Source organism: Mustelus asterias, chromosome 21, assembly GCF_964213995.1.
Source record: "Mustelus asterias chromosome 21, sMusAst1.hap1.1, whole genome shotgun sequence".
Lineage (NCBI taxonomy): Eukaryota > Metazoa > Chordata > Chondrichthyes > Carcharhiniformes > Triakidae > Mustelus > Mustelus asterias.
Genome location: NC_135821.1, coordinates 8,793,998 through 8,815,435, shown reverse-complemented (window position 1 = coordinate 8,815,435; position 21,438 = coordinate 8,793,998). Strand labels below are relative to the sequence as shown.

Genomic DNA, 21,438 nt, shown 5'->3' with positions numbered 1-21,438 from the left:
ATGGATGGGATTCCTGTCCAAAGCTAGACGCAATTTCACACTTTCGCAGAGGCAGGATCTCGGGCAGAAAACCTGCCCATTCGCCTATTAAGACCCTTAACATTTAATGGCCTTAAGGGTAATCCAACCTCAATTTTTAGGTTGGCGGCTGTGAGTATGGTGGGAAAGTGACATTTGTACCTTCTCCCATCTCGGACAGGAAGGAGAGGACCCCTCACTCTGTAGGCCCCCTCGAAGTTGGGGCACCCAGCCCGGGGATGCTATTGCTCCAGGTCCCCTTCTTCCACTTGGCCTACCCCCCCAATACCACGATTGTCCCTCTGCCGACCCCCCCTTTTAACATTTACCCCACTAACATTCTATCCTAAAATTTACCCTATTACTGATGTTAGGTCTTCCCTGCTTTTTTAAATAGCAGGGTTACATTTGCCACCCCCCACTCTGCCGGGACTGTCCAAGAATCTACAGAATTTTAGATTATGATAACCAGCACGCACACACTATTTCCATGGCCAACTCCTTTAATACCCTGGGATGTACCTTAGGAGGCACCAAGGCACCAGCAAGTAATCTGATATCTTTCCACATGGAGCAAATAAAAATTGGAGGATCAGATATTCTGACAGAATGAGATTAAGAGATTTGGCAGCATTTCGTCTGCTCTAGATTTAGGTTGAATGTGATACAGAGCGGTGCAGGATAGAGGAAAAGATGAAGGGGCAAAAAACTTACCAAAGGAATGCAAGTTGAATGAAGAAAATAGCTGGATGGAGTAGTGTTGATACAGCTCTGGGACTTCTGTTGGAATCCAGGTCAAATTGATGTAATGTTAACACTCCATTTTCTGCTCAGAAGTTTTAGTAAAATTAGTTTAAATGAAAGGGAATCAACCAAGTTTGAAAGGAGCACGTGTCTCCTGGATCAAACTGTGTGTAATTAATTGCATGGTCTCTTCTTATACACTGCTTGAATCATAAAGGCTGTCATCCCAGTCACATGATGTAATCATGACTATCACTAACCTCAGAGGCTCATCCGTGCTAAGTTCAAATTTGATTTAAATTAATTAAAAGACAAACAAATTAAGTCAGTTTATCCCTTTTCAGAACTTTTGGCAATTCCTATATCTGATCCAGGTATGTCTGCAGTTCTCAAACTGTTGATTATTAACCAACATGCTTGATTTTGGAAGCTGGAGGGATATAACTGACTTGGGGTTCAGTATTCTTCCCATTCAGTGCTAGATAATATGGATCTATTGTGTATGGTGATTCCGGCTAGACTAAACAATGAGAATCTTACCAGTACCCTGTAATCTGCATGATAAAGTTGAGCAATGTTCCTACAATGTGTATTAAGTAAGTATTTCCAAGATTCTGATCTAGTGATGACTAACAAAATGCCTGTGTTTCCATTTCTGTACTTGCCATTCCTCAATTTCTCAGTAATAGTGACCATGAAACTATTGTTGATTGTTGTAAAAACCCACCTGGTTCACTAATGTTCTTCAGGGAATGAAATCTGCCTCACTGCCTGATCTGGCCTTCTTGTGACTCCAGACATACAGCAACATGGCTGCACTTACGTGCCCTCTGAAATGGCACAGCAAACATTCAGTTCAGGGCAATTAAGGATGAACAAATGCTGGCCTTGCCCGCAATGGCCATATCCCATGAAAGAATAAAGATAAAAATACTTCTGCTCATTAACGTAAATGGAAAATTGCAAGTTTGTGAACACAGTAAAAAGTCTCTAAGTTAGGAGTGTATGTAACTTGAAAGTGTTCATGTTCCTAATATATTCACGTTAGAGGTGTTGTTGAAGAGTGAGTCTCTTTTCATTCAATGTTTTCTCCATTTAGGAATCCTGTTACATTTGTTTTGGTCTCGTAACTCTTCTCAAGCCTGGTGTAGCTCTATCTGGTTTCAAAAAACATGATCTTTTGTGTGGAAAAATAAGACAACTACTTCCCTCCCTTTCCCAGTTATTTAATATCCGACTTGTGATAGGAGGGCTCCCCTTCCATGTCAGATGTTAACTATCTTAAGAACACACACCATAAATCTGTTGTTAATTAATCATTGTTTTAAATTGAAACAAAGATTTTTAAAGGATTATGATGGAGAAAACTGTCTACTGCAACACAATTGATAAAGAAAGCAAGCTGTTCAGCAGCTTTTTTGGATTTGATTTCTCTAGAGAATGAGTGTGAAAAGTTTCCAGACTGACAAAACACTGCCCTTTAACTTATCTGTACCTTTAATCATAGAATCATAGAAACTCTACAATATAGAAAGAGGCCATTTGGTCCATCGAGTCTGCACCGACCACAATCCCACCTAGGCCCTACCCCCATATCCCTACATATTTACCCACTAATCCCTCTAACCTACGCATCTCAGGACACTAAGGGCAATTTTTTTTTTTAGCATGGCCAATCAACCTAACCCGCACATCTTTGGAGGAGGAAACCGGAGCACCCGGAGGAAACCCACGCAGACACAACGAGAATGTGCAAACTCCACACAGACAGTGACCCAAGCCGGGAATCGAACCCAGGTCGCTGGAGCTGTGAAGCAGCACTGTGCTACCGTGCCGCCCCACAGGCTAATATTTAATAATGAAATATAATTGTAAAATGCTGTTAACAGAAAGAGGCCCTTTAGCCCATCATGTCTATACCATCCAGCAAGCACCTATCTGTTCTAACCCTTTTTTTCAGCACTAAGTTCGGGATTTTACAGCCTCGCTCGAGCAACATCGGAAATTCCTGCCTGAGGTCAATGGAGATTTCCATTGTCAGACCCTCACCCGCTCCGATTCTGTGGCAGGCGAGGTGGTAGAGTTCCGACCCAAGTCTGTAGCCTTGTAGCTTAGGTGCTCAATGTTTAGGTGCTCATCCAAATGCTTATTAAATGTTGTGAGGGTGCCTTTCTCTACCACCCTTTCAGGCAGTGAGTTCCAGATTCCCACCACCCTCATCATTTTGTACACCTTAATCATATCCCCCTTCAGCCTTCTCTGCTCTAAGGAAAACAACTCCAGCCTAACCAGCCTCTCTACATAGCTGAAATGTTCCAGCCCAAGCAGCATCCTGGTGAATGTTCTCTGCACCCTTTATAGTGCAATCGCTTCCTCCCTATAGTGTGATGACCAATATTGCACACAATACTCTAGCTGTGGCTTAACAAGTGTTTTATACAGCTCCATCATAACCTCTCTGCTCTCATATTCTGTGCCTCAGCTAGTGAAGGCAAGTATCCCATACATCATGGCTGGTGGTATATTTTTTGGATTAGCAGTGGCGTGGCAGGAGCTATACTCCACCAGCTCCCTCCTTACCCTTGTAAGCCATTTCAAGCCACTAGTCTCAGGCTCTGTAGAACTTTACGATATAGAACATAGAACATAGGACAGAAGAGCTCAGAACAGGCCCTTCGGCCCACAATGTTGTGCCGAGCTTTATCTGAAACCAAGATCAAGCTATCCCACTCCCTATCATCCTGGTGTGCTCCATGTGCCTATCCAATAACCGCTTAAATGTTCCTAAAGTGTCTGACTCCACTATCACTGCAGGCAGTCCATTCCACACCCCAACCACTCTCTGCGTAAAGAACCTACCTCTGATATGGAACAAAACAAAACCTTGATATTCTAGTTTGCGTCATAGAAATATAAGAGCCCCTTGCACCTGCTTTGCCATTCAGTTAGATCATGGCTGATGATCTAACTCAATCCCATCTTTTCACCCTTTCCCTTAACCCTTGATATCATTTTTTTAAAATTATTTGTTCTTGGGATGTGGGCATTTCTGGCATTTACTGCCCATCTCTAATTGCCCTTGATAGAATGATGAACTGCTGCAATCTATGTGTTGTAAGAACACCTACTGTGTCATTAGGGAAGGAGCTCCAGGATTTTGCCCAACGACCGTGAAGGATCAATGATTATAATATCAGGTCAAGATGGTGTCAGACTTGGAGAGAAACTTGCAGGTGGTGGTGTTCCCTTGGTAGAGGATGCAAGTTGGAAAAGTTCTATCAAAGGAACTTTAGTGAGTTTTTATGGTGCACCTTGTAAGTGGTACACTGTTAGGGACCAGATCAGAAACTCCAAGGTAAGTTATGAAGTTAACCTAGACTCCAAATGTTTTTGATTTTGGTATTAGGGCAAAATTAAGGTGTTTCACTCCAGGTATGTTCTGATTGACCTACTAGGAAGCCTTTATTAAAACAATCTATTTGACAACTCAATTAAAATATAACAAAAAGAATGAGCATAACTTTAACCAATTGAAATTCTTAAACGTGACAAGGTATACTTCTTAACAGCTAACATCTCTATAGAAACTAGAAGCAGGAGTAAGCCATTTGGCCCTTCTCCGCCATTCATTTTGATCATGACTGATTATGAATTCAATATCCTGATCCCCCCTTCCCCCATATCCCTTGATCCCTTTAGCCCCAAGAGCTTTATCTAATTTCTTCTTGAAATCAGACAACATTTTGGCCTCAACCACATTCTGTGGTAGTGAATGACACACATTCACCACCCTTTGGGTGAAGAAATTTCTCCTCACCTCAGTTCTAAATCTTATCTTCAAACTATGACCCCTACCTCTGGACTCCCCCACCATTGGGAACATTCTTTGAATCTATGTAAGTTTTTCGGGCAACTCAGGCCTTTTTTATGAGCTGGGAAAAGGACTTGAACCCTAAAGAACTGTGAAAATGGCCACACTTGACTGCAGGACTTGACCTAGTCAGTGAGCCCAGCCAGCCTGTGTGTGTGTGTGTGTGAAGGGGCCCAGTCCAAAAATTGCAAGCAGCCAGAAACCAGACAGACTGCTGATTAGGTTATCAGCAGCACAAAAAGAACCTCACGACATCACCAGACTAGGCCGGCAACAAGACAATGCACCTGGTCTGGACTCAATACAGGTGATAATGGCCTTGTCCCAGAGCGAGGAGAAGCCCATTTCCCTAATGGGAAAACAATTAAACGATCTCTGATGGAACAATACAGGACAGCAAGGGACCTATCACCTGGGATGGGACCATCTGGTCGCTATGGACTGTAAGATCGCAGCTGCAGATAACCCTAGCAAGCCTTTGTCTGTGGAAACTGCCGGTTGGAAGGGGGGCGGAGTTGGCTGGAAAAAGAATTCAAGTTTACAATATAAAAGGATGGTCAGGCCGGCCATGTTCCCTCTTCTCTTTTTTCTCTTCGGACCAGCATGACAGCACTCTCCACTCGGTCGTCTCCAGTACGCAGCCTGAAGCCCACTGAGCAATTTAAATTAGGATTGTGAGTATCCCCTGGTAATTCGCGAAGTTCCCGAGATCATCATAGTGGATGAGGCTTTGGGGAAAAGGGGGGGCTTTTGCATGCATCTTTCATAGTTTAAGACACTGGTAAACTTGTATAAAGTAAGAATTCCGAGGTGTCCATTTTAGTATTCCTTCCATAGCTTATAGTCTTATAGAGCATAAGGCATGGTGTGTTGTTTTCCTGGTGTTTGGTGACCTTTGACCTTGATGTTTTAATAAATATATATATATATATATATCTTTGACTTCCGTTGGAGTCCGTTTTGATCTTTTCAATTTCTCACCAATGATCTCTGACGAAGTCACAATATAAATATTCCTTATCATAATTCCGGAGTCTAGAACTGAGGGTACCCTGGGCGCTTCGAAACCGCCCACTCAGGAAAGGCTGCCAGGTAGGGGATAGGCAGCAGTTTCCTTTTCTCTCTCTTGAGAGCGCTACTCGAGTGAAGTAGACGCAAGGTGGCCGTTGTTCCACCGGCGAGAGAGAGAATCACTCGGGCATTGGTGGAGTTTGGGTGACGGAGAACCAAACCTAAGATAAGCCCAGTGGAGTTAAAAGCGGGATCCCGCTACAATCTACCCCGTCTAACCCTGTTAGAATTTTATAAGTTTCTAGGAGATCCCCTCTCACTTTTCTAAATTCCAGTGAAACCAAATCCAGAAGTGAGATAGCCACCTCAAAGTTCCCATCCTTGTGTCCCAGGCTGTTGTGGGAGGCGAGGGAGGAGATTGCAGGGGCTCTGACCCAATTTTTTAATTCCTCTCTGGCCACGTGGGAGGTACCAGAGAATTGGAGAAAGGCTAATGGGATTCCACGATTTAAGATGATTTGTAGAGATAAGCCAGGAAACTACAGACCAGTGAGACTCATGTCAGTGGTAGGGAGAAAATTCTGAAGGAGAAAATCTATCTCCTCTTGGATCAGGGATAGTCAGCATGGCTTTGTCAGAGGGAGGTCTTGTCTAACAAAATTGATTGAATTTTTTGAGTGACCAGGTGTGTAGATGAGGGTAGTGTAGTTGATGTGGTTTATATGGATTTCAGTGAAGCCTTTGACAAGGTCCCAATTGGGAGACTTATGAAGAAGACAAATGCACATGGGATGCAGCGTAATTTGATAAAGTGGATTCAAAATTGGCTAAGTTATAGGAGACATAGGGTGATGACAGAAGACTACTTTAGTGACTGGAAGCCAGTGTCCAGTGGTGTCGGTCCCTATTGTCATTTATATAAACAACATAGTTGACTATGTTGGGGAGTAGGATTAGTAAGTTTGCGGATGACACAAAGATTGGCTGGGTGGTTAACAGTGAGGCTGAATGTCTTTGGCTACATGAAGATATAGACAGAATGATCAAATGGGCAGATCAGTGGCAGATAGCATTTAACCCCGAAAAGTGAGGGGAGAGTAATTTGACAATTTCTGCGGGAACAAAGGGACCTTGACATGTTTGTCCATAGATTTCAGAAGGTGGAAGGGCATGTTAGTAAGGTGGTGAAAAAGGCATATGGGACACTTTCCTTTATCAATTGAGGCATAAATTACAAAAGCAGGAAGTCATGTTGGAGTTGTATAGAACTTTGGTGAGGCCACAGCTAGGGTAGTGTGTGCAGTTTTGGTCACCACATTATAGGAAAGATGCGAATGCACTGGAGAGGATGCAGAGGAGATTCACAGAATGGAACATTTAAGTTATGAAGAGCAGTTGGATAAACTTGGGTTGTTTTCGATGGAGCAGAGAAGACTGAGGAGTGACCTGATCGAGGTGTACAAGATTGAGGGGCGTGGATAGAACGGATAAGGAACAGCTGTTCCCCTTAGTTGAAGGGTCAGTGATATGGGGACATAGGTTCAAGGTGAGGGGCAGGAGGCTGGGGGGTGCGGGGGAGGTTGTGTGAGGAAAAATGCTGTTACCCAGAGGCTGATGAAGATTTAGAATGTCCTGCCTGGGTGGGCGAGTTGCCTCACACCTTTTAAAAAGTACCTGGATAAGCACTTGGCACATCATAACATTCAAAGCTATGGGCCAAGAGTTGGTAAATGGGATTAAGTGGGAGGTCAGGTATTTCTCGCACGTCAGTGCAGATTTGATGGGCAAAGGGCCTCTTTTGCACTATATGATTCTATGATTCTGTATTCTTGTATCCACAGTATTAATATGACTGGTCCAACAGGAGTTGGAATGTCTTGTTGAAGTTGTACAAGACATTGGTAAGGCCACACTTGGAATACTGTGTGCAATTCTGGCCACCCTATTATAGAAAGGATATTATTAAACTAGAAAGAGTGCAGAAAAGACTTATTAGTATGCTACCGGGACTTGATGGACTGAGTTATAAGGAGAGGCTGGATTGACTGGGACTTTTTTCTCTGGAGCGTAGGAGGCTGAGGGGTGATCTTATAGAGATTTATAAAATAATGAGGGGCACAGATCAGCGAGATAGTCAATATCTTTTCCCAAAGATAGGGGAGTCTAAAACTAGAGGGCATAGGTTTAAGGTGAGAGGGGAGAGATACAAAAGTGTCCAGAGGGGCAATTGTTTCACACACAGGGTGGTGAGTGTCTGGAACAAGCTGTCAGAGGTAGCAGTAGAGGCGGGTACAATTTTGTCTTTTAAAAAGCATTTAGATAGTTACATAGGTAAAATGGGTATAGAGGGATATGGGCCAAATGCGGACAGTTGGGATTAGCTTGGGTGTTTTAAAAAAGAAAGGGCGGCATGGACAAGTTGGGCCGAAGGGCCTGTTTCCATGCTGTAAACCTCTATGACTCTGACTCTAATTCATTCTCTGGTCTAGTGACCCCCAGAATGTTGCTAATGGGAGATTCAGCAATCGTAATACCATTGACTCTCAAGGGCAAATGGGGACATTATCTCTTGTTAGAAATGCTCATTGCCTGGCACTTGTGTGGCACAGATGTCACTTGCCACTTTAGTCCAAACCTGAATATTGTCCATGTCTTGTTGCATATGGACACAGACTGCTTTAGTATCCAAAGAGTTATGAATGATGCTGAACACTTAACAATTCAGGACAAGTCTGAAAGATAAAGATGGCAAGATTCAGGAACCCTGGATTACAAGAGAGATTATAAGCTTAGTGAAAAGGAAGGAGGCATACATACATTTCAGGAAATTGAAAATGGAGAAGACTCTTGAGGAATACAAATATAGCAGGAAAGAGCTTAAACAAGGACTTAGGAGGGCAAAAAGGGCCATGACATGTCCTTGGCAGGCAGGATTAAGGAGAATCCCAAGGCTTTTTATGTGTGTATAAGGAGGAAGAGGGTAGCTAAGGAAAGGGTAGACCCATTCAAGGACAATGGAGGGAATTTGTGTGTGGAGCCAGATGAGGTGAATGAGGTCCTTAATGAGTACTTTGCATCAGTATTCACAAAGGAGAAGGATGTGGTGGATGGTGAGTGTAGAAAGGAGGATGTTGATATTCTAGGGCATAATAAGATAAACAGGGAGAAGGTATTGGAGGTTTCGAAAAACATTAAGGTGGACAAGCCAGGATAGGGTCTATCCCAGAATACTGAGAGAGGAGAGGGAAGAAATTGCTGAGGCCTTGACCAAAATCTTTGTATCCTCTTTAGCCACGGGCGAGGTATCAGATGATTGGAGAGTAGCTAACATTGTTCCTCTGTTTAAGAAGGACAGAAGAGACTATCCGGGGAAATTACAGATCTGTGAGCCTTACATCAGTGGTGGGGAAATTATTGGAGAAGATTCTTAGGGGTAGGATGTACTCACATCTGGAGGAGAATAGTCTTATTAGCGATAGGCTGCATGATTTTGTGAAGGGGAGGTCGTGTCTCACAAACTTGACTGAGGTCTTTGTGGAAGTGACAAGAAAAATTGACCAGGGCAGGACACTGGATGTTGTATACATAGACTTTAGTAAAGCCTTTGATAAGATTCCTCATGGCAGGCTGATACAGAAGATGAAATCATATGGGATTCGAGGTGAGCTGGTAAGATGGATGCCAAACTGGCTTGGGCATAGAAAGCAGAGAATAGCAGTGGAGGTCTCTGACAAGCGATGTTCCACAAGGATCAGTGCTGGGGCCTTTGTTGTTTGTAATGTATATATGGAGGAAAATGTAGGTGGTCTGATGAGTAAATTTGCTGATGATACAAAAATTGGGGGAGTAGCAGATAGTGAGGAGGATTGTCAGAGAATATAGCAGGATGTAAATCGGCTGGAGACCTGGGCCAAAAGATGGCAGATGGAATTTAACCCGGACAAATGTAAGGTGATGCGATTTAGAACATAGAACATAACAGCGCAGTACAGGCCCTTCAGCCCTTAATGTTGCGCCGACCAGTGAAACCAATCTAAAGCCCCTCTAATCTACACTATTCCAATATCATCCATATGTTTATCCAATAACCATTTGAATGCTCTTAATGTTGATGAGTCCACTACTGCTGCAGGCAGGGCATTCCACGCCCTTACTACTCTGAGTAAAGAACCTACCTCTGACATCTGTCCTATATCTATCACCCCTCAATTTAAAGCTATGTCCCCTCGTGTTAGCCATCACCATCCGAGGAAAAAGGCTCTCACTATCCACCCCATTTAATCCTCTGATCATCTTGTATGCCTCTATTAAGTCACCTCTTAACCTTCTTCTCTCTAATGAAAACAACCTCAAGTCCCTCAGCCTTTCCTCATACGATCTTCCCACCATGCCAGGCAACATCCTGGTAAATCTCCTCTGCACCCTTTCCAACGCTTCCACATCTTTCCTATAATGCGGCGACCAGAACTGTATGCAATACTCCAAATGCGGCCGCACCAGAGTTTTGTACAGTTGCAGCATGACCTCATGGCTCCAAAACTCAATCCCTCTACCAATAAAAGCTAACACACCATATGCCTTCTTAACAATCCTATCAACCTGGGTGCCAACTTTCAGGGATCTATGCACATGGACACCCAGATCCCTCTGTTCATCCACACTACCAAGTATCTTACCATTAAGCCCAGTACTCTGTATTCCTGTTACTCCTTCCAAAGTGAATCACCTCACACTTTTCCGCATTAAACTCCATTTGCCACCTCTCAGCCCAGCTCTGCAGCTTATCTATGTCCCTCTGTAACCTGCAACAACCTTCCACACTGTCTACAACTCCACCGACTTTAGTGTCATCCGCAAATTTACTAATCCATCCTTCCACGCCCTCATCCAGGTCATTAATAAAAATGACAAACAGCAGTGGCCCCAAAACAGATCCTTGCGGTACACCACTAGTAACTGAACTCCAGGATGAATATTTTCCATCAACTACCACCCTCTGTTTTCTTACAGCTAGCCAATTCCTGATCCAAACCACTAAATCACCCTCAATCCCATGTGTCCGTATTTTCTGCAAAAGCTTACCATGGGGGACCTTATCAAACGCTTTGCTGAAATCCATATACACCACATCAACCGCTTTACCCTCATCCACCTCTTTGGTCACCTTCTCAGAGAACTCAATAAGGTTTGTGAGGCACGACCTACCCTTCACAAAACTGTGCTGACTATCCCTAATCAAATTATTCCTTTCTAGGTGATTATAAATCCTATCTCTTATAATCCTTTCCAAAACTTTGCCCACAACAGAAGTAAGGCTCACCGGTCTATAATTGCCAGGGTTGTCCCTACTCCCCTTCTTGAACAAGGGGACAACATCTGCTATCCTTCAGTCTTCTGGCACTGTTCCTGATATTCACTCCATCTGACGAAGGAGCTGTGCTCCGAAAGCTTATGGTATTTGCTACCAAATAAACCTGTTGGACTTTAACCTGGTGTTGTGAGACTTCTTACTGTGCTTACCCCAGTCCAACGCCGGCATCTCCACATCATGACTGTTCCTGTAGACAATGATGACACAAAGATCAAAGCCAAAGGCTCTGCAATCTCCTCTCTAGCCTCCCAGAGAATCCTAGGATAAATCCCATCCGGCCCAGGGGACTTATCTATTTTTACCCTTTCCAGAATTGCTAACACTTCCTCCTTATGAACCTCAATCCTGTCCAGTCCAACAGCCTGCATCTCAGTACTCCCCTCGACAACACTGTCCCTCTCCTGTGTGAATACCGACGAAAAATATTCATTTAGTGCCTCTCCTATCTCTTCAGACTCCACGCACAATTTCCCACTACTGTCCTTGACTGGCCCTAATCTTACCCTAGTCATTCTTTTACTCCTGACATACCTATAGATGCTTTAGGGTTTTCCTTGATCCTACCTGCCAAAGACTTCTCATGTCCCCTCCTGGCTCCTCTTAACTTTCTTTAGGTCCTTCCTGGCTAACTTGTAACTCTCAAGCACCCTAACTGAGCCTTCACGTCTCATCTTTACATAAGTTTCCTTCTTCCTCTTCACAAGAGATTCAACCTCTTTCGTAAACCACGGTTCCCTCACTCGACCACTTCCTACCTGCCTGACAGGTACATATTTATCGAGGACGCGTAGTAGCTGTTCCTTGAACAAGCTCCACATTACAATTGTGCCCATCCTCTGCAGTTTCCTTCCCCAACCTATGCCACCTAAATCTCGCCTAATCGCATCATAATTTCCTTTCCCCCAGCTATAACTCTTGCTCTTTGGTATATACCTATCCCTTTCCATTGCTAAGGTAAACGTAATCGAATTGTGGTCACTATCACCAAAGTGCTCACCTACCTCCAAATCTAACACCTGGCCTGGTTCATTACCCAGTACCAAATCCAATGTGGCCTCACCTCTTGTTGGTCTATCTACATACTGTGTCAGGAAGCCTTCCTGCACACATTGGACAAAAACTGACCCCTCTAAAGTACTCGAACTATAGCTTTTCCAGTCAATATTTGTAAAGTTAAAGTCCCCCATAACAACTACCCTGTTACTTTCGCTCCTATCCAGAATCATCTTTGCAATCCTTTCCTCTACATCTCTGGAACTTTTCGGGGGTCTATAAAAAACTCCCAACAGGGTGACCTCTCCTTTCCTGTTTCTAACCTCAGCCTATCTGTTCCCTATATCCCTTTAACTGTAGTTCATCAGAAATATATCTATCTCATAGAAATCATAGAAACCCTACAGTGCAGAAGGAGGCCATTCGGCCCATCGAGTCTGCACCGACCACAATCCCACCCAGGCCCTATCCCCACATATTTACCCACTAATCCCTCTAACCTACGCATCCCAGGACTCTAAGGGGCAATTTTTAACCTGGCCAATCAACCTAACCCGCACATCTTTGGACTGTGGGAGGAAACTGGAGCACCCGGAGGAAACCCACGCAGACACAAGGAGAATGTGCAAACTCCACACAGACAGTGACCCGAGCCGGGAATCGGTTTCTTGAAAGGTTGTCAAGACGAGCCGGGTATCTCCTTCTTGAAACCATTTAATGATTCAGACTCCACCACGCTATGGGGCAGAGTTCCACAAATTCACCACCCTCTGAGAGAGTAGTTCCTCCTCATCTCAGTTTTAAATCTACCACCTCTCAACCTATTCCTGTGACCTCTTGTTCTAGATTTCCTCACAAGGGGAAACATTCGTTCTACGTTTACTTTATCAATGAGGGCAGTGCAATTGATATTGTCGACATGGACTTTAGCAAAACCTTTGACAAGGTACCACATGGTAGGTTGTTGCATAAGGTTAAATCTCACGGGATCTAGGGTGAGGTAACCAAATGGATACATAATTGGCTTGATGACAGAAGACAGAGGGTGGTTGTAAAGGGTTGTTTTTCAAACTGGAGGCCTGTGGTGTGCCTCAGGGATCAGTGCTGGGTCCACTGTTATTTGTCATTTATATTAATGATTTGGATGAGAATTTAGGAGGCATGGTTAGTAAGTTTGCAGATGACACCAAGATTGGTGGCATAGTGGACAGTGAAGGTTATCTAGGATTGCAATGGGATCTTGATCAATTGGGCCAGTGGGCTGACGAATGGCAGATGGAGTTTAATTTAGATAAATGTGAGGTGATGCATTTTGGTCGATCAAACCAGGCAGGACTTACTCAGTTAACGGTAGGGCATTGGGGAGAGTTATAGAACAAAGAGATCTCGGGGTACAGGTTCATAGCTCCTTGAAAGTGGAGTCACAGGTGGACAGAGTGATGAAGAAGGCATTTGACATGCTTGGTTTCATTGGTCAGAACATTGAATACAGGAGTTGGGACGTCTTGAAGTTGTACAAGATATTGGTGAGGCCACATGTCGAATATTGTGTACAGTTCTGGTCACCCTATTATAGAAGGGATATTATTAAACTAGAAAGAGTGCAGAAAAGATTTACTAGGATGCTACCGGGACTTGATGGTTTGAGTTATGAGAGGTGGGCTATACTGGGAATTTTTTCTCTGGAGCGTAGGAGGCTTAGGGATGATCTTATAGAGGTCTATAAAATAATGAGGGGCATAGATCAGCTAGATAGTCATTATCTTTTCCCAAACGTGGGGGAGTCTAAAACTAGAGGACATAGGTTTAAGATGAGAGGGGAGAGATACAAAAGGGTCCAGAGGGGCAATTTTTTCGTGAGTGGTGAGTGTCTGGAACAAGCTGCTAGAGGTAGTAGTAGAGGTAGGTACAATTTTATCTTTTAAAAAGTGTTTAGACAATTACATGGGTAAAAAGGGTATAGAGGGATATGGGCCAAACTGGGACTAAGGGGTTAAAAAAAAGGGCAGCACGGACTAGTTGGACATGCTGCAAACCTCTGAGTCTCACTCAATCTCTTTTAGTATTTTATATACCTCAATCAGATCCCCTGCATCCTTCTAAACTCCAGCAAGTAAAATTCCAAACTGTTTAATCTCTCCTTTCATCCCTGGAATAAATCTGGTGAACCTCCTCGGAACTGCCTCCAATGCCACCACATCCTTCCTCAAATAAGGAGACCAAAACTGGACACAATACTCCAGATGTGGTCTCACCAACACCCTATGCAATTGCAACAGCACTTCTCTACTTCATACTCCAGTCCTTTTGCAATAAATGCTAACATTCCATTTTTCATTATATGCTGTACCTGCATACCAACTGTTGATGGGGGTTTTCTTTTGAGACCGTGTATTGCTAAAACTTAAGCTAAATACAAGAAGACTCGCAAATGCAGTGTCATGATTCAAAGACGTGACTTTATTGACCAATCAATTGAATGGGAGAATATTAGATGGTTCAGCACCCCACTAGGAGGCTCTGACAAACCCAATACCACTCTAAATTACAATGCCTGTGTAAAGCAAATTATACATTTCTCAGAATCTTACTTCCCACCTTTCCGGTGGGCATAATCCAGTGAACACTAATACAAATCAGTAAATCACCATCCCTGTCACCAACTTCAGCCAATAACAATTTACATCTTGACCTCATGGGATCTTAGTTGTCCTTAGTTTCGGATGCTTTCTCCCTTGGTTGCCCAGCAACACAGCAAAGGTTAAAGTTAATATTCCCACAGATTCATATTCATGTCACTATAAGCCAGACCCTGAGAAAAAGTGTCTGGCTGCACCTGTTTTATCAGCACGACTTTACTTTATTCATTGAGCTGGCATTGGAAGCCATTTGTTCCTGACATCTACTGATAAAAATGTTCACATTCAGCAGTCCATTGTTCTACAAAAATGTGGTTCCCTTCTGAGTGCCTCATCCCATCAGACCTTGCTGTACCTTGTCATTGGCTGAAGTTTTACAAAATACATTCTAAGAAATAATACATGTTTAAATGAGCAATACTTGTTTAATCAATAGAATACCTACAGTGCAGGAGGCGGCCATTCAGCCCATCGAATCTGCACTGACCACAACCCCACCCGAGCCCTATTCCCATAACCTCACATATTTATCCTACTAATCCCCCTGACACTAGGGTCAATTTAGCATGGCCAATCAACCTAACCCGGACATCGTTGGACTGTGGGAGGAAACCGCAGCACCCAGAGGAAACCCACGCAGACATGGGGAGAATGTGAAAACTCCACACAGACAGTGACCCAAAGCCAGAATTGAACCTGGGTCCCTGGCACTGTGAGGCAGCAGTGCTAACCACTGTGCCACCGTGCTGCCCTCAAATTGCCTTTTACATTGACAGTCTCTTATTAGTACATTCTTTAGTCTAAGATCATTCACTTCATGTCAGGATTGTGCGAGTGTTTTAAACTCATGATTATATATGTTTTCATTAGCCTAATTTGGCCCACCTACAACAGTCCCCTCCTCTTGACCCTTGGCTAGCCCAAGATAGTTCACTAAATAGATGTGTCTAAGTAACTAATCTTAGTCCTTAAAGGATGAGTTGGTTTCTGGAGTCCCCTCTTCTTTACTTTGACTACCATCACTGATGCTGTGCTTAGAAAGTCATGCACATCCAAATTTCAACAGATATACAATTACTACTAACACTTGGATCACAGTAAAAAATACTATAATTCTAGTTTTGTCCAGTCTCTGTGCTGCTGCAAGGTAGCCACCTGTCTTTTAAGAGAATGCAAACAATCAATTAAATCTCTCATGCACTGAAACACTGCTCCTCGGCTGTTTTCAAGTTCTCCTCCTCCTGCTATCGCTTCCTCTGGGAGGCGCATTGCTCTTCCTGTCATTAATTCAAAAGAGGTTAACCCTATTGTTCAAGAAGGAGTAACTCACTGTCGTAACAATATTGCAGGTAAAGCCTGTACCCAATTGTTTCTTTCCTATAAAATAGCCTTAGCTAGACTGTTCTTTAATGTCCTGTTCATCCGCTGCACCATTCCTGAAGTCTGGGGGAGGTATAGTATATGAAATCTTTGCTTTATTCCCAACATTTTACAGACCTCACTTAAAACCTTCCCTGTGAAGTGGGTTCCTGATCTGAATCTAACTGAAGAGGCATTCCCCACCAAGGTATTATCTCATTTGCTAATATCAAAGCCACTGTTTTGGCTGTAGCATCTTTACATGGGAGTGCTTTTACCCACCGTGTAAACTGATCAATGATTACCAGGCAATAGGTCTTTCCTTGCACTCTGGGCAAGGGCCCTGTAAAATTCATCTGCAAATTTTGCCATGGTCCTTTAGACCGTGATTGATTCCTCAGTTTGACCCTGCAGGGATGACCTGGTTCCACCAGGACACACTGCGGGCACCTTTGACAATATCTTGCCATGTCTCTTCCCATATTTTTCCACCACCAACATCCCCTTATCAGATTGTACATGCGGTCTCTACCCGTGTGTGTTAATCCATGTTTTGCCCCCAATATGGTCTGTTGTATTACTTCTGGGGCTATTATTCTATCTTCCCTTCTCCACGGTAGCACAGTGGTTAGCACTGCTGCTTCACAGCTCCAGGGACCTGGGTTCGATTCCCGGCTTGGGTCACTGTCTGTGTGGAGTTTGCACATTCTCCTCATGTCTGCGTGGGTTTCCTCCGGGTGCTCCGGTTTCCTCCCACAGTCCAAAGATGTGCAGGTTAGGTTGATTGGCCATGCTAAAAATTGCCCTTAGTGTCCTGAGATGCGTAGGTTAGAGGGATTAGTGGGTAAAATATGTAGGGATATGGGGGTAGGGCCTGGGTGGGTTTGTGGTCGGTGCAGACTCGATGGGCCGAATGGCCTCTTTCTGTACTGTAGGGTTTCTATACACCATCCTGACCCTTCTGTCCTCCGTATTTTTCCCATTCCTGTTTCTCTTCCTCTGATGCCAGTTAGAAACATAGAAAAACTACAGCACAAAACAGGCCCTTCAGCTCCACAAGTTGTGCCGAACATATCCCTACCTTTTAGGCCTACCTATAACCCTCCATCCTATTAAGTCCCATGTACTCATCCAGGAGTCGCTTAAAGGACCCTATTGAGTTTGCCTCCACCACCACTGACGGCAGCCGATTCCACTCGCCTACCACCCTTCTCATTGAGTCACAGACATTGAGAAACAAATACAGTTCCTGTATTTGTTTCTCAATGTCTGTGACTTCCCTGGCTTGCGTTGCTACCACACTTGCTGTTTGAATTCCTTCTGGGCTCTGTTCCAACAGCTCTTTCACAACCTTATCTGCCTTATCATTTCCCCTCTGAGCCTGCGTTTTAATTCTCTTGCGTGCCTGTGTCTTTATTACTGCTGCTTCTAAGGGAATGTGGGCTGCTTGAAGTAAATTCCTGATTAGATGTTCATGCTGGATATGTCCCCCGCTAGATGTTACAAATCCCCTTCTTCCCCAAGCTGTCATGTAATCATGGACTAGGCCAAATGCATAACAAAGAACAAAGAAAATTACAGCACAGGAACAGGCCCTTCGGACCTCCAAGCCTGCACTGACCATGCTGCCAGACTGAACTAAAACCCCCTACCCTTCTGGGTTCCATATCCCTCTATTCCTATCCTATTCATGTATTTGTCAAGATGCCCCTTAAAAGTTACTATCATATCTGCTTCCACTATCTCCCCCGGCAGCGAGTTCCAGGCACCCACTATCCTCTGTGGAAAAAAACTTGCCGTTCATCTCCTTTAAATCTTGCACCTCGCACCTTAAACCTATGCCCCCTGGTAATTGACTCTTCCACCCTGGGAAAAAGCTTCTGACTTTCCACTCTGCCTATGCCCCTCATAAATTTGTAGACTTCTATCAGGTGCCCCTCAACCTCCGTCGTTCCAGTGAGAACAACCCAAGTTTCTCCAACCTCTCCTCATAGCTAATGCCCTCCATACCAGGTAACATCCTGGTAAAACATTTCTGTACTCTCTCTAAAGCCTCCATATCCTTCTAGTAGTGTGGCGACCAGAATTGAACACTATATTTCAAGTGCGGCCTAACTAAGGTTCTATAAAGCTGCAACATGACTTGCCAATTTTTAAACTCAATGCCCTGGCCGATGAAGGCAAGCACGTGATATGCCTTCTTGACTGGATATCAACTGTCTGTAAACACGTTTACCCACTTTCCTTCACCCCATTCTAAAGCATTGCTTGAAGCTAACAACTCTGCTACTTGCGTTGAATTACTCATTGGGATTTGTTCTCCTGCAATCACTGTTCCTTCATCATTCACCACCACCCATGCTGCACGGGGTTCACTATTAACATGTGACCTGGCTCCATCTACATACAGATTAATCACTCCTTCTCCTGTGAGTGGTTTTTCTGCTAACCCTTCACTTGCTCCTTCTTTCACTTCCACCATACATCCTTGCACTGCTAATCCTCCTGCAGGATTTTCTCTTGCATCCCTGCTGATACATGGTTGTCTCCTGGCAAAAGATTTGCCTCCCTCTTTGAATGTCTTCCATCAGAAACTCCTTTTAGTCTCCCTGCTTCTAAAAGCTGGATGAGTGTGCGTGGACTGTGGAGAATTATTTTTCCCATCAGGGCGAGTGGCTCTGATACACTTACTGCCCAGGAGGCACATGCTAAAGCTTTTACACGTCGATGCATTCCCCTGGCCACTGAATCTACTTGGGCGGAGTAATACCCTACTGGTCTTAATCTGTCCCCATGCTGTTGGGTTATTACTGCAGCTTGCATTCCGTCATTCTCCTGACAGAAGATGTGGAAAGGCTTGTTGAGATCTGGCAGTCCCAAAGCTGGGGCTCTCACCATAGCCTGTTTTAACCCTGAGCAAGCCTGCGCTTCTGTGCCTCCCCATACTACTTTCTCACCACTAGCTTTTCCTCCCTTAATCAGGTCCTGTAAAGGTTTGGCAAGTATAGCACAATCCTCCACAAAATTCCTACAGTAATTCTAATTAGGGTTACTCTAGTCCAGTTGGCATGGCCTCTACCTATAGCTCATCCTATCTCATACATTTGTTGGTCATTGCAACCTGGTACAGTTATCCAACCTCTACCTTTTAGGGCATCGGGCAACATTTGCCACGCTTGTCCAGCTAACTTTCCCTTCACCAATACTCTCATCATCTGGACTTGAATTATGATCCTCTCTCATCTCATCCATATTTTCCCAAAAAGCTGAATTCTGATTGCGACGTAATGGGCCCAGCCTATCAACAAACATCTGTTTCTCTGTTGCCGACAGCAGCACTTCTTGGCTAACGACAGGTTGCTCCTCCCCTTGGGTGGGACTTCTCCTTATAGTTTGAAGTGGGGCTACAGGAATAGATGGAATTACCGAATTATAGGAAGGGGGATTGCCATTAATTTCTGCTTCTCCCCCCTCTAAGGAACTCTCAATATCCACATCAGCTTTGTCTGACTCTCCTGGGAGTGGAGGATGCAATCATTACGTTACTATTCTCTCTATGGGTGTACTTTTGATTTCTTCCTGTGCTGCCTTTTCTGCTGCTATCTGCTTATCACTAGCTTTCTCCTGAAAGTGATTTCTCATTACGGCAGCTAATATAACAGCTGCCATTTTGGACTTGTTTTTCGACTGTCCTTTCCACCATGTTGAGAGGCATAGATCGGGTGGACTCTGAGGCTTTTTCCCAGGGTGGAAATGTCTGCTACGAGAGGACACAGGTTTAGGGTGCTGGGGGGTAGGTACAGGGGAGATGTTAGGGGTAAGTTTTTCACACAGAGGGTGGTGGGCGAGTGGAATCGGCTGCCGTCAGTGGTGGTGGAGGCGAACTCAATAGGGTCTTTTAAGAGACTCCTGAATAAGTACATGGAGCGTAATAGGATGGAGGGTTATAGGTAGGTCTAGAAGGTAGGGATGTGTTCGGCACAACTTGTGGGCCGAAGGGCCTGTTTGTGCTGTAGTTTTTCTATGTTTCTATGCCTTCTGTTCTGCATCAGACGCGTCCGGATCATACCCATTCTCTATCATTTTCTTTATTAATTTCCCGTGCTCCGTCTCTACCACTTGTATCATACTATCCTCTGTTCCCCACTGCAAATCTTTTGCATCAGAACTGCCTGTCACCATTGATGTGGAGATGCCGGCGTTGGACTGAGGTAAGCACAGTAAGAAGTCTCACAACACCAGGTTAAAGTCCAACAGGTTTATTTGGTAGCAAATACCATAAGCTTTCGGAGCACTGCTCCTTCGTCAGATGGAGTGGATATCTGCTCTCAAACAGTGGACAGACACAGAAATCAAGTTACAGAATACTAATTAGAATGCGAATCTCTACAGCCAGCCAGGTCTTAAAGGTACAGACAATGTGGGTGGAGGGAGCATTCAACACAGGTTAAAGAGATGTGTATTGTCTCCAGACAGAACAGCTAGTGAGATTCTGCAAGATCAGGGGGAAAGCTGTGGGGGTTACTGATAATGTGACATGAATCCAACATCCCGGTTTAGGCCGTCCTCATGTACTGCACACATGAGGACGGCCTAAACCGGGATGTTGGATTTATGTCACATTATCAGTAACCCCCACAGCTTTCCCCCTGATCTTGCAGAATCTCACTAGCTGTTCTGTCTGGAGACAATACACATCTCTTTAACCTGTGTTGAATGCTCCCTCCACCCACATTGTCTGTACCTTTAAGACCTGGCTGGCTGTAGAGATTCGCATTCTAATTAGTATTCTGTAACTTGATTTCTGTGTCTGTGCACTGTTTGAGAGCAGATATCCACTCCATCTGACGAAGGAGCAGTGCTCCGAAAGCTTATGGTATTTGCTACCAAATAAGCCTGTTGGACTTTAACCTGGTGTTGTGAGACTTCTTACTGTCACCATTTGTCTTTCAGGTTTTGCCTCTTATACTCTAAAAGACCACATGAGGGGGCTCTAAGCCTTCTAATCCACTCTGTGCTACAGGCTGTTTGCATAAAAATTACTGTGTCTGTCTCTTTTTTAAACTCCTCGAGTCCCACTCAACACACACGAGACTTTCACTACTCTCCCATCCCCCAAAGGACCTCTGGAGCTCTCTTTAGCATTCTCACTACTTTCTATTTTACCAAACACCCTTAGCATTAACTTTCCTGTCCTTCAGCAAGGACCTCTAGCACTGATAACCTCCGTCACTCTTGGTGCAGTTCTCTCCAATTGCTTCCCCATTGCGTGGCTTTTAGCTCTGCTGGGCGGAGCATTCTGGGATCTTTTTCACCCCCGGTCCTCCATATTGAGCGCAACCAACCTCCCACGTCTTTCCCCACTGCACGGCTTTTAGCTCCGTTGTCGCAGGGCGGTAGCTTGTGTCCGTCCATGCTTCCCTCCATCTTTG

General features: G+C 44.3%; 1 protein-coding gene across 1 annotated transcript in view; it reads right to left on the bottom strand.

The window, feature by feature from the left end:
- Positions 1–19,675, bottom strand: part of sacs2 (sacsin molecular chaperone 2) — a 91,721-nt gene extending 72,046 nt beyond the window's left edge. The window contains exons 1-2 of the mRNA XM_078238413.1: positions 19,573–19,675; positions 19,152–19,410 (exon numbers count right to left, since the gene is read on the bottom strand). Coding sequence (XP_078094539.1) covers positions 19,152–19,410; positions 19,573–19,675 — 362 coding nt within the window. The remainder of the gene's footprint in view (positions 1–19,151; positions 19,411–19,572) is intronic.
- Positions 19,676–21,438: the final 1,763 nt, after the last annotated feature.